At 39.6% G+C, this 12,810-nt stretch overlaps 1 protein-coding gene across 5 annotated transcripts in view; it reads right to left on the bottom strand.

The window, feature by feature from the left end:
• LOC128706562 (dynamin-binding protein) overlaps nucleotides 1-12,810 on the bottom strand; it is a 188,703-nt gene that overhangs the window by 144,706 nt on the left and 31,187 nt on the right. Inside the window, exon 1 of one of the 5 annotated variants that reach the window (XM_070090484.1) lies at nucleotides 5,558-5,706. The exons of the other annotated variants lie outside the window; for them this stretch is intronic. Within the exon in view, the coding sequence (XP_069946585.1) occupies nucleotides 5,558-5,691 (134 nt within the window). The 5' untranslated portion in view covers nucleotides 5,692-5,706. Of the gene's footprint in view, nucleotides 1-5,557; nucleotides 5,707-12,810 lie in introns of those variants that run through there. 5 annotated transcript variants of the gene reach the window in all.

The following is a 12,810-nucleotide window of genomic DNA, read 5'->3' as shown; positions in this document are numbered from 1 at the left end:
GACAGATAAATGACGGTATAGTAGCTAGGAATGATAACCTTAACTCCATATGCAATGCATACATAGGTCAATGTGAGACAATACAGCCATTATTAACTCAAACACCACCAAACAGGTGCATACACTGTACTAAAGTACGCATGAAAAACAGAAAAGGCACCTCATGTAAAATGTGTAATGGGTGGGTGCATGATGGATGTATGTACAATTATAGCAACGGTGCCAGAATTCATTTTGTGTGTAACAAATGCACTTTGGCATAGTTACCCTTTAGCAATGATGACATTGATTTACCTAATTTTAATACAAATGATTCATTGCCATATATTGATGATTATAATTGTTTTATGAAAACAGGCCTTCACTTTATTCATGTCAACGCAAGATCACTTCTTCCTAAGTTGGCAGAGATTAGGATTCTAGCTAACAAAATTAGGGCGGCAGTTACTAGGCCTATACCTCGACAACAACCTGAACTTCAGCACCCATATCCAACACATAACCAAAAAAGTATCCAAAACAGTTGGGATCCTCTCCAAGATACGATACTACGTGCCGCAAACTGCCCTTCTCACACTATACCATTCACTTATATATCCATACCTCACCTATGATATCTGTGCTTGGGGTTCAACTGCAGCAACACACCTAAAGCCAATAATAACCCAACAAAAAGCCGCAGTAAGAATAATCACTAAATCCCATCCCTGGAAACACACACCCCCACTCTTCATAGATCTAAACTTACTCCCTGTTCAGTACATCCACACTTACTACTGTGCAATCTACATCTACAGGACCTTAAATTCCAATATTAACCTTGACCTAAAACGCTTTCTTGATAGTTGTGACAGAACCCACAGGCACAACACCAGACACAAACATCTCTATGACATTCCCCGTGTCCAACTAAACCTTTACAAAAATTCAATGTATGTCAAAGGCCCTAAAATCTGGAACACCCTACCTGAAAATTCCAAAACTGCAGACACATTCATCACCTTCAAAACTACCATCAGAAAACATCTTATCTCCCTGATACACCCTGTCAACTAATAATACGAATACCACCTGGTGGTTCACACTTACACTCACTCACCCATTTGACCATAAACAGAAATATCAATCTGGGAAACATTCTACTAGAGAATGCACAGTAGGCCTTGACAGCCGAAAATTTAAGTGCATTAACTGTAAAGAACCTAGGTAGTAGGTTGGTAGACAGCAACCGTCCAGGGAGGTACTACCGTCCTGCCAAGTGAGTGTAAAACGAAAGCCTGTAATTGTTTTACATGATGGTAGGATTGCTGGTGTCCTTTTTTCTGTCTCATAATCATGCAAGATTTCAGGTACGTCTTGCTACTTCCACTTACACTTAGGTCACACTACACATACATGTACAAGCATATATGGTATAAACCTTGGTAATAAATACCGACAAGTTGGTTTAGAAAGACACGTAAGCAAACACTATAACATATTTATTAGAAAACGTTTCGGTCCCAGGACCGAAACGTTTTCTAATAAATATGTTATAGTGTTTGCTTACGTGTCTTTCTAAACCACAAGCATATATATACATACCCCTCTGGGTTTTCTTCTATCTTCTTTCTAGTTCTTGTTCTTGTCTATTTCCTCTTATCTCCATGGGGAAGTGGAACAGAATTCTTCCTCCGTAAGCCATGCGCGTTGTAAGAGGCGACTAAAATGCCGGGAGCAAGGGGCTAGTAACCCCTTCTCCTGTATATATTACTAAATGTGAAAGGAGAAACTTTTGTTTTTCCTTTTGGGCCACCCAGCCTCGGTGGGATACGGCCGGTGTGTTAAAAGAAAAAAAAGAAGAACAACTGCAAAGAAGTTGGGGTTACAGTTTCCCACAAGGACTGCAGTCGGAACCCAAACAACCTTCGACGTAAACCTGATAACAGTCCTTTAATGGTAACTGAGGATGAGGCCATCCAGTATACCATAGCCAGAGCTGAGACTGAACCTCTGCAAAGTGCGGAAGAACCCAACCTCACTGCAAAGGATTCTGGTGATACCAGAATGCCATCACACACACTAGTTGTGGAGGAGCTAGCCATCCCTGCTAGCACATGTGGAACTAATGATCTGCCACTACTGATACCTACGCCTACACCTGAATATGGGGATGAGCTTGTCATTTTTTCCAACACACACAACTACAACAGTCAGACGGACACCACACAGGTAACCCCCCTGGAAACTGGAGATGAGTCAGATGCACAAGACCTACCTGCAATGAATAATGATGAGGCAGACTTGCCACAGGCACCATCAGAGAACACTAATGTAACCATGGCACCTGTTAAGGTGATAGGTGTTAAAGAAAGCACTAACTCAGAAGTGCCATCCTCCGGAGAGGCATTGGATTCGCCTGATCTTCCTCATATTATAACAAATTTGCAGAAAAAAATTGAGCATCTTGGACAGATCCTGACAAGTTTAATAAATATATGTAATCAGGATGATGGTCTTGAGTATGGTGATGATGTCAAAAGTGCAGCAATCTCCGTTCAGTTTCAAGCAATTTGTAAGAAAGAAGCCCATGACTCTTGGCTTCAACACTTACCATTTAACTGGCTGCCAAGATGCCAAAAATGCTTAAAAATAAAGGTCCTGAAGATAAAGACGTACAAACTATGCTATTTGCTCTTAAGTGCCTGCACACTGTAGTCAAAGCATAATAGTTTTACCATCTTATGAGCAAGAGATTGTAATAACTCACTACAATGAATACATTACAAATCTTTTCATGGAACATTGCTTCCATCAGGAAGCGGTTGCCTGACTTACATCATATTAGTGCAACCAAGAATATTGATGTCATCTGTTTGCAGGAATGTAGATTGAAAGATGGAGCACCTCCACCAAACTTGCCTGGATATGCAGCTTATAACCTAAGGTCAACCAACTGTTGTGTGATGTATGCCAGAAAGAACTTGCCACATTCACTCCTTTCCTTGTGGAGTCGAGTTAACATGCAGTATCATGGTGTCAAAGTAAATGCAGGCAATTTTTCCATAAACATTTTTAATCTCTATGCCCCAGCGAACCAGCTTCGACCTGATGCTTTACCAGATCGCATCAATAGTGAACCTACCCTCATTCTTGGAGATTTTAATGCCAGACATAAGAATATTGGTGGGTCTATAACAAACACCAATGGAACTAAACTAGTGAAATTTCTAAATGAGCATGATAATGTTCGAATTGTGGACACTACTGAGCCTACTCACATATATGGTGGCATACTAGATCTGTGCCTTGGATTTAATACATCATATACGATGCATGATCTGATCACTTCCCAAGACTAACAACTGTCAATTTTGATCGCATCTCCAGCAATCAAGAAGCTAAATTCAGAAGGAGGAAACTTATTCTCAACCAAGAACACAGAGATTACTTTATTAACCACTTGGATCAATGGTATAAGAATTACGAGCCCACTGGCACACAAAAATTTAATGATGATTTAATTACCTCACAGATCAAGTGGGCAGGAAAAGGAAACATAGACCCTCCACTATAAATAACAATAAAAACCAATGTAAATACTATAATGATCCAGAGCTATGCAATCTAACACATGCAGCTAGGAGGATTGGTAAAGCATACCGTGAATGTAGAACCCCAGACCTGCTCAGAACGTTCCAAGCTGCACTAACAAATGCAAGGAACAGAAAGCAAGAACTTAGGCAACAGGAATGGGAACAATTTGTTAGTGGATTAAATAGGTCCACCCCTTTAAGTTTGGCTTGGAAAGGTATAAATAAAATAACCAGGAAAAAGACTGGCAATGTTGCTCATCCCTTTCCTCTTGAAAAAGCAAATGACTTCATAAATGACTGGTCAAAAACATCCAGGCATGAAAACCTTCCATCTCATATTAGAAAAAAATTAGAGAGTACTTCTGAAGAAATGTTGAAAGTGATTAATTTTATGAGCCAAAATATTGATGAGAGTCTTCTTCTTCTTGTTGATTCGCCAGTACTTCCGGCCCGGGTTTGATGAGAGTGATTGCCTCTTCACCGAGTATGAATTAGATAATGCACTAACTAAAGGTCAATCAACTGCCCCTGGAGAGGATGGTATAACCTATGATATTCTCAGAACTCTAAGGCACGTGCCTGATAACCCTTTGTTGGCACTGTATAATCTCAGTTACATTGAGAGCGTTCTTCCTACTTCCTGGACCAATAGTCTCATTGTGCCTATCCCTAAGCCCCAACAGCCTGATACATTTAGACCGAGCTCCTTAACTAGTTGTCTTTGTAAAACCTTTGAAAGAATGATACTTAACAGACTGTACTACAGAATCAGACACCAACTTTCCCCCTACCTCTATGGGTTCATGAAAGGTAAAAGTGTGCAGAACTGTATTTCCACCTTTCTCACTGAACACACCTCTACTAGTTTTACCACTTTTCTTGATCTAAAATCTGCAGTTGATATTGCGAACAGAACCGTTATGCTACATGAACTAGCCAAAATGAATATTGGTGGTAGCTTACTCTGCTGGATAATAGAATACCTGTCAAATAGAGTATCCTCTGTCCTTTATCAAGGCTTTAGAAGTGAGTCTAAAGAAATGTCTTTAGGTACACCGCAGGGAGGAGTTCTTAGTCTCATGCCATTTAATATTCTGATTAATGCTCTCCTAAATGCTCTACCTGCCTCACCTAAACATATAGCTATAAGCAATGCTGATGACATCATGATACATACAACAGGGCATAAGAAGATGAGCATCATTCTTAATGAAGTTCAAGCAATTGTAATCGACTAGGCCTCATAATATCTTCCTCTAAAACAAAGATATTAACAAGCAAACGACATCCACCACCCATCTATTTACAGGGTGAAATCATTAGCTAAGTTAAAACCTACAGATATCTTGGTGTAGATGTACCCTTTAACAAATCCACTTTACCACAACTAAATAAGAAATGCAAAGATAGGCTAAATGCTCTCAAAGCTGTTGCTGGCTACAACCCCAACTATGGTGCTACTGTGAGAATCGTGAGAATGATGTATATAGCCTATGTTAGGTCCTTAATTGATTATGCTGCTCCCATGTTGATATTAGCTAGGGAAAGTTCTCTCTGACCCTTGGAGTTAATGCAGAATGAAGCTCTCAGAATTATTCTTGGGTGTCCCAGATCTACAAAGGTTCTTAATATGAGGAAGGAGCTTGGTATTTCTAGTATCAGTGATAGGATTGTTGAGATTAACACTGTACTCGGTATTAGAATGTTGAGAAATGAACCAGACTCTTGTCACAATGAATCTTACCAAGTGTCTAGAGGTAAATACACACAGATCTAAATGGATTGTGAAAACGTGCAATTGCATTAAGTTTTATAACCTGCATGAACTGTATCACTGTAGACATCAAGAGCATTTCACCCCTCCATGAAAGATGTGCTCATTTAATATCACATACCTGCAAGTCCCTCCCAAGAAGCTCATTGCTAGTAATCCCTTCCTTAAATCACTTGTTAAAGCAACTGCTCAAGAAGAAATTTCTCACCTAGCTGGTAGTAGTAAGTTATCACAAGTTATATACACTGATGGATCTAAACAGGAATCTTCTGGGAGGGCTGCATCTGCTTTTGTTGCCACCTCCCTAGTTAAGAACGATAATAAATTTGTTGAGTTAGGCATAAGAATTAACAACTGGGCGTCTACACTGTACACTGAATTGACTGCAATCCTAATGGGGCTAAAGCTAACCTATGGCACCGAGCTTGACTCTATCATCATTACTAATTCTATGTCATCATTGAAGGCTCTTGATTCATATAATGACTCCAATAACATGCTCATTGGAGAAGCCAAGTATAGATACTCAAAAATCAGGGACAAAGGAATTAATGTACAGTTGCTATGGATCCCATCACACATTGGATTACTCCTTCATGATAAAGTTGATATGCTAGCCAAGAAGAGTACCCAGAACGAGAATGTTGAATATAACTTTGGTATAACTGTGTCTAGCATCAGGAATAATATTAGGAGAGAAGTAAATAATGAAAATGATTGTTATAGGAATGCCTGAGTAGATCTATAACCCACTATGATAACATGAATGTAGATAAGTATGTTTATGGAGCAATGTGCAATGTGAACAGACTGACTGATGTTGAAGTGGCCAGGCTTAGGCTTGGTTACAACTACTTCTGGCAGTTTGGGAGACACACAGATGATGATCAAACTAAATGTAAATTATGTGATCAGGCATATGGTCACTGTCTTGAGCACTATATGCTTAATTGTCCACTTATTGAGGAATACAGAGATAGGCAGTATAATAACCTATGTGACATGTCAAAATATCTTATTAATGAAAATAAAATACCAGATATACTAAGCAAATTTCCTAAATTTGCTTGTGAACTATAGATATGTAGATATAAATCCATATGTATTCATGTTAACCCCTTGGGGCCTAGTTCCTGGGCCTTTTGTTTATCCATATGCTCTTGCACTACCGTCCACAGGATGGATATGGGGTGCACAATAAACTAGCCACTTCGGTGGCAAAATCTAAAATCTCTAATCTTTTATCCCTTTTTCCTTTATACATAGGAATTATGCATTGTCTCTGCCAGTCCCTGGGTACCTTACCCTCTTCCATACATTTACTGAATAAAAGAACCAACCACTTCAAAACTATATCCCAAACTGCTTTTAACATTTCTGTCTTTATCCCATCAATCCCATCTGCTTTACCCCCTTTCATTCTACCCACCACCTCACGTACCTCCCCCACACTCACAACTGGCTCTTCTTCACTCCTACAAGATGTTATACCTCCCTGCCCAATGCATAAAATCACAGCATTCCTATCTTCTGGACAGACATTTTTCTTAACAAACTACTTAGACTATACAACAAACATTGTCCTATAAAAACGAAACAGATCACAAACAAACGGCTTGGTTGCCCATGGCTAACCAGCACCATTCTGAAATCCATTGATAAGAAACACCAATATGAAAAGCAATATAGACAGGGCTTAATACACAAAGATATTCTTAAACACTATTCATCAGTCCTCACCAAAGTAATAAAGAAAGCCAAACAACTATACTACTCCAGTAGATTCACTGACACAAGAGGAGATATAAAAAAGACCTGGAAAACACTCTCTCAGATTCTAGGGACCCACAAACTGAAAAAAAACAAGAATATTGTCCTAACTAAACCTAATGAAACACCACTGCAACCCACCGACACAGCTAACAAGATAAACGACTTCTTCTCAACCATAGGTTCTAATCTCGCCAATAAAATCCCACGTACCAATGCCCATGCCGGGGACTACCTAGATGGGAATTTCCCAAATTCCTTCTATCTTGCTCCAACTGAGCCCACGGAAGTCACCGAGATTATAAAGTCACTTAAAAATAACTCAGGGAATCTGTCTCATGTCCCACCATTATTGTACAAGAGAGTGGCCCATGTCCTCTCGCATACTATCTCATTGTTTTTTAACAAGTCACTAGAAGCTAGCACCTTCCCGAAACTACTCAAGACGGCAAGGGTTACACCAATACATAAAGGTGGTCACCCTACAGATTTAAACAACTATAGGCCAATATCAAACTTACCATTGCTATCCAAAATCTTTGAGAAACTCGTGCACAGGAGACTATATTCATTTAAAACGTCACAAAACATACTCAACCCCTGCCAATTTGGATTCAGGAAAAATAAAAGCACTAACGATGCAATTATAAAAATGCTAGATCTGCTTTACACAGCATTGGAAAATAAGGAATATCCACTAGGAATTTTTATTGACCTAAGAAAAGCTTTTGACACAGTTGACCATGGCATCCTACTCCACAAACTTGACCATTATGGTATAAGAGGCCATGCGCTTGCATATTTCAAATCTTACCTTACTAATAGGTATCAGTATGTCACCATTAACCCTTTGACTGTTTCCGACGTATAAATACGTCTTACGAGCCAATGTTTCTGACGTATTTATACGCATAAATTCTAGCAGCTTCAAATCAAGCAGGAGAAAGCTGCTAGGCCCACATGTGAGAGAATGGGTCTCCATGGTCAGTGTGCACCATATAAAAAAAATCGGGGAGCCAGTGGTGCATTGTGGGAATGCCATTTCAGTTGTCATTTTTCAGCATGTCTAGTGGTAAGAAATATGTGATTCCCCAGCAAATCTGGGACTCTTCTCTTCCCAAGTGATGCTCTAACACAGATGGAAGTGTCAGTGAAGATCAATTTCATGATTTGGAGGAGTTTGAGACCAAAAGCAATGGAGGAGGAGGAGGGGGAGGAGGGGAGGAAGAGGAGGAGGAGGAGGAGGAGGAGGAGGGAAGGAAGAGGAGGAGGAGGAGGAGGAGGATGAGGAGGAGGAGGAGGAGGAGGAGGAGGAGGAGGAGGAGAGGAGGAGGAGGAGGAGGAAGAAGAAGATGTAATAATATTGTTCCCTTGAAGCAAGAAAAAAAAAAGTCCACCCCATGACAGTGACAAGATAAGGGGAGATAACATCTGATAAGAGCTGACTTTGATGAGCGTAAAGGAGGGTAATATTACATGACCATCGCCTCCCTTTGTTTTTGCTGGTACACAAACATTTCTGTCTGTCTATTTGTCTGTCTGTCAAGCTCCCTGTCTGTCCATCTAGCTCTCTGTCTCAGAGAGAGCCACAAGACTGTGTCATCATGTTTACTCACATCTTCAAGCAGAGTATAGCACTTTGTCTGGATTTCTTGGGTTATCATAGGTAATTTACACTATGTATACTTGTATTTATGTGTACCTGTGAGACAGAGATAGGCAGACAGAAAGAGAGACAGATTGAAAGATATAGAATGAGGGAGAAAGATAATTAGATAGAATGGAGGAGGGGAAGCAGCATCCGACCCCATTGTTTTGACAGGGGTAGGGGTAGTGACTAATGAGACAATATGTCACTTTGACAGCTGCCGACTTCTGACTCAAAACAATTATAAGCCACACACTCGCACACAAGGAGGAGGAGGAGAAGGAGGAGGAGGAGGAGGAGGAGGAGGAGAAGGAGGAGAAGGAGGACAAGGAGGAGAAGGAGGAGGAGAAGGAGGAGGAGAAGGAGGAGGAGAAGAAGGAGGAGAAGAAGGAGGAGAAGAAGGAGGAGAAGAAGGAGGAGAAGAAGGAGGAGAAGAAGGAGGAGAAGAAGGAGGAGAAGAAGGAGAAGAAGGAGAAGAAGAAGGAGAAGAAGAAGGAGAAGAAGAAGGAGAAGAAGAAGGAGAAGAAGAAGGAGAAGAAGAAGGAGAAGAAGAAGGAGAAGAAGAAGGAGAAGAAGAAGGAGAAGAAGAAGGAGAAGAAGAAGGAGAAGAAGAAGGAGAAGAAGAAGGAGAAGAAGAAGGAGAAGAAGAAGGAGAAGAAGAAGGAGAAGAAGGAGAAGAAGAAGGAGAAGAAGAAGGAGAAGAAGAAGGAGAAGAAGAAGGAGAAGGAGAAGAAGAAGAAGAAGGAGAAGAAGAAGGAGAAGAAGAAGGAGAAGAAGAAGGAGAAGAAGGAGAAGAAGAAGGAGAAGAAGGAGAAGAAGAAGGAGAAGAAGAAGAAGAAGAAGAAGAAGAAGAAGAAGAAGAAGAAGAAGAAGAAGAAGGAGAAGGAGAAGAAGAAGAAGAAGAAGAAGAAGAAGAAGAAGAAGAAGAAGAATTGTTTGTTTGTTTGTTTGTTTGTTTGTTTTTGTAAACAAGTTTTGTAAACAATATATTGATAATTATGTTTGTGTGCTTATTGTGTTGTATACAACGAGTGTATATATATACATTGCACCTTACTTTGGTCTCATAGGCCACATAAGTTATGTGAAAAAATAAAATAGTGAAAAAACAACAAACCTTCAAATACAAGTAAACTAAAGTTTACCGGGTGAGCGGCAGTCGCCGCTGTTGCCATACGCGGCTCATTTTCTGCAAACTTCACGGCTCTATATCTCGGTAAGTACCGATGGCAAAAATTTTTTTTTTGGACTAAAACACTCAGAAAAATAATCTTAACATTTTCATAAGAAAAAATAATTTTTTTTTTTTTTTTGAATATTTGGCGACATAGAATGACAGTTTCAGAGAGGGGCCTGAAACAGTCAAAGGGTTAAAGACACAGCATCAACAACACAGCCACTTGATACTGGAGTTCTGCAGGGAAGTGTCCTTGGTCCCCTGCTCTTCCTCATATACATCAATGATCTTCCAAACGTATCTCGACACCTGAACACCATTCTCTTTGCTGACGACACAACTTATGTCATCTCTCATCCTAATCTTGCATTGTTAATGAGGAGCTGATCAAAATATCGACTTGGATGACAGCCAATAAACTTACGCTTAACATTGACAAAACCTACTACAGTGGACCCCCGCATAAAGATTACCTCCGAATGTGACCAATTATGTAAGTGTATTTATGTAAGTGCGTTTGTACGTGTATGTTTGGGGGTCTGAAATGGACTAATCTACTTCACAATATTTCTTATGGGAACAAATTCGGTCAGTACTGGCACCTGAACATACTTCTGGAGTGAAGAAATATCGTTAACCGGGGGTCCACTGTACATTATGTTTGGTAGCAGAGCACGAGATGCGCAAATTAACATTAATATCGACAACACTCTAATTACCAGGCATAATGAGGGCAAATTCCTAGGCCTATACCTCGACAACAACCTGAACTTCAGTACCCATATCCAAGACATAACCAAAATAGTATCCAAAACGGTTGGGATCCTCTCCAAGATACGATACTACGTGCCGCAAACTGCCCTTCTCACACTATACCATTCACTTATATATCCATACCTCACCTATGCTATCTGTGCTTGGGGTTCAACTGCAGCAACACACCTAAAGCTAATAATAACCCAACAAAAAGCCGCAGTAAGAATAATCACTAAATCCCATCCCTGGCAACACACCCCCCACTCTTCATAGATCTAAACTTACTCCCTGTTTAGTACATCCACACTTACTACTGTGCAATCTACATCTACAGGACTTTAAATTCCAATATTAACCTTGACCTAAAACGCTTTCTTGATAGTTGTGACAGAACCCACAGGCACAACACCAGACACAAGCATCTCTATGACATTCCCCGTGTCCGACTAAACCTTTACAAAAATTCAATGTATGTCAAAGGCCCTAAAATCTGGAACACCCTACCTGAAAATTCCAAAACTGCAGACACATTCATCACCTTCAAAACTACCATCAGAAAACATCTTATCTCCTTGATACACCCTGTCAACTAATAATACGAATAACACCTGGTGGTTCACACTTACACTCACTCACCCATTTGACCATAAACAGAAATATCAATCTCAATCTCAAAATAATGAATCTTAACTAGTCAAAAGTTGGCCTGTGATACTCCAATACTGAAACTATGTATAGTGCCAAAACAAAAGCATTCACATTGCTAAACTCACAAACTAGTATTTAGTCACTTAGCCACAATACCAACTTATCTCATAATTCTGTAACATTTTAAACCTAAGATTTAATATAAGTCTGCCCGAAATGCCTAGCCATGCTAGGCATTCTAGTGGTACACTCTGTAATTATTATTTTACTACATGTAAACCACACAATAACCAAATTCTGTAAACTCAGCATTGTAATACTTATAGAGAATAAAGTTTGAATTGAATCTTCTTGATACCTCTAACTCTCTATCTAGTAACTCTCCTCTCCTATTTTTAACTGTCAAATTCATTCATTCCCTAGGCTTTCTCAACTTATTAATCTCACTCCAAAACTTTTTCTTATTCTCAACAAAATTTGTTGATAGCATCTCACCCACTTTCTCATTTACTCTCTCTTTACATTCTTTCACCACTCTCTTAACCTCTCTTTTTCTCTCCATATACTCCTCTCTCTTTGTATCACTTCTACTTTGTAAAAATCTCTCACATGCAAACCTTTTCTCTGTTACTACTGTCTTTACCTCATCATTCCACCAATCGTCTTTCTTCCCTCCTGTAACCACAAACCACTTTCCAGTAACCACAAACTTCTGCTGAACACTCTAATACTATATTCTTAAATCTACCCCATACCTCTTCAACCTCATTGCCTATATTCTCACTAGTCCATTTTTTTTCCAATAGTTGTTTATATCTTACCCTAACTGCTTCCTCCTTGAGTTTATAAACCTTCACCTCTCTTGCTGATTCCATTCTCCATATATCCCATTTACCTCTTACTCTAACTGTAGCTACAACTAAAATATGATATACTGTGGCCCCTCTACAAACATGCACATCCTGAAGTCTACCCATCAGTCTTTTATCTACCAATATATAGTCCAACAAACTACTGTCAGTATGCCCTACATATCTTGTATACTTATTTATCCTTTTTTTCTTAAAATATGTATTACCTATTAGCAAATTCCTTTCTATACAAAGTTCAGTCAAAGGCTCCCCATTATTATTTACACCTGGCATCCGAAACTTACCTACCACACCCTCTCTGTTTCTCCCACTTTAGCATTTAGGTCCGCTACCACAATTACTCTCTCACGTGGCTCAAAAGTCCCTCAACACTTACTTAACATCTCCCAAAATCTCTCTCTCTCTCCTCTACACTCCTCTCCTCTCCAGGTGCATACACATGTATTATAACCCATTTTTTCCATCCAACCTTTTTTTGTGATCCACATAATCCTTGAATTTATACAGGAGAAGGGGTTACTAGCCCATTACTCTCATTACATGTAAATTAGCAATATTTTGTGGATGGTAAGTACCATGCAATACAGTAC

Source organism: Cherax quadricarinatus, chromosome 3 (assembly GCF_038502225.1).
Source record: "Cherax quadricarinatus isolate ZL_2023a chromosome 3, ASM3850222v1, whole genome shotgun sequence".
Lineage (NCBI taxonomy): Eukaryota > Metazoa > Arthropoda > Malacostraca > Decapoda > Parastacidae > Cherax > Cherax quadricarinatus.
The sequence above is the reverse complement of the archived record's forward strand: the minus strand, read 5'-3'. Positions and strand labels throughout refer to the sequence as shown.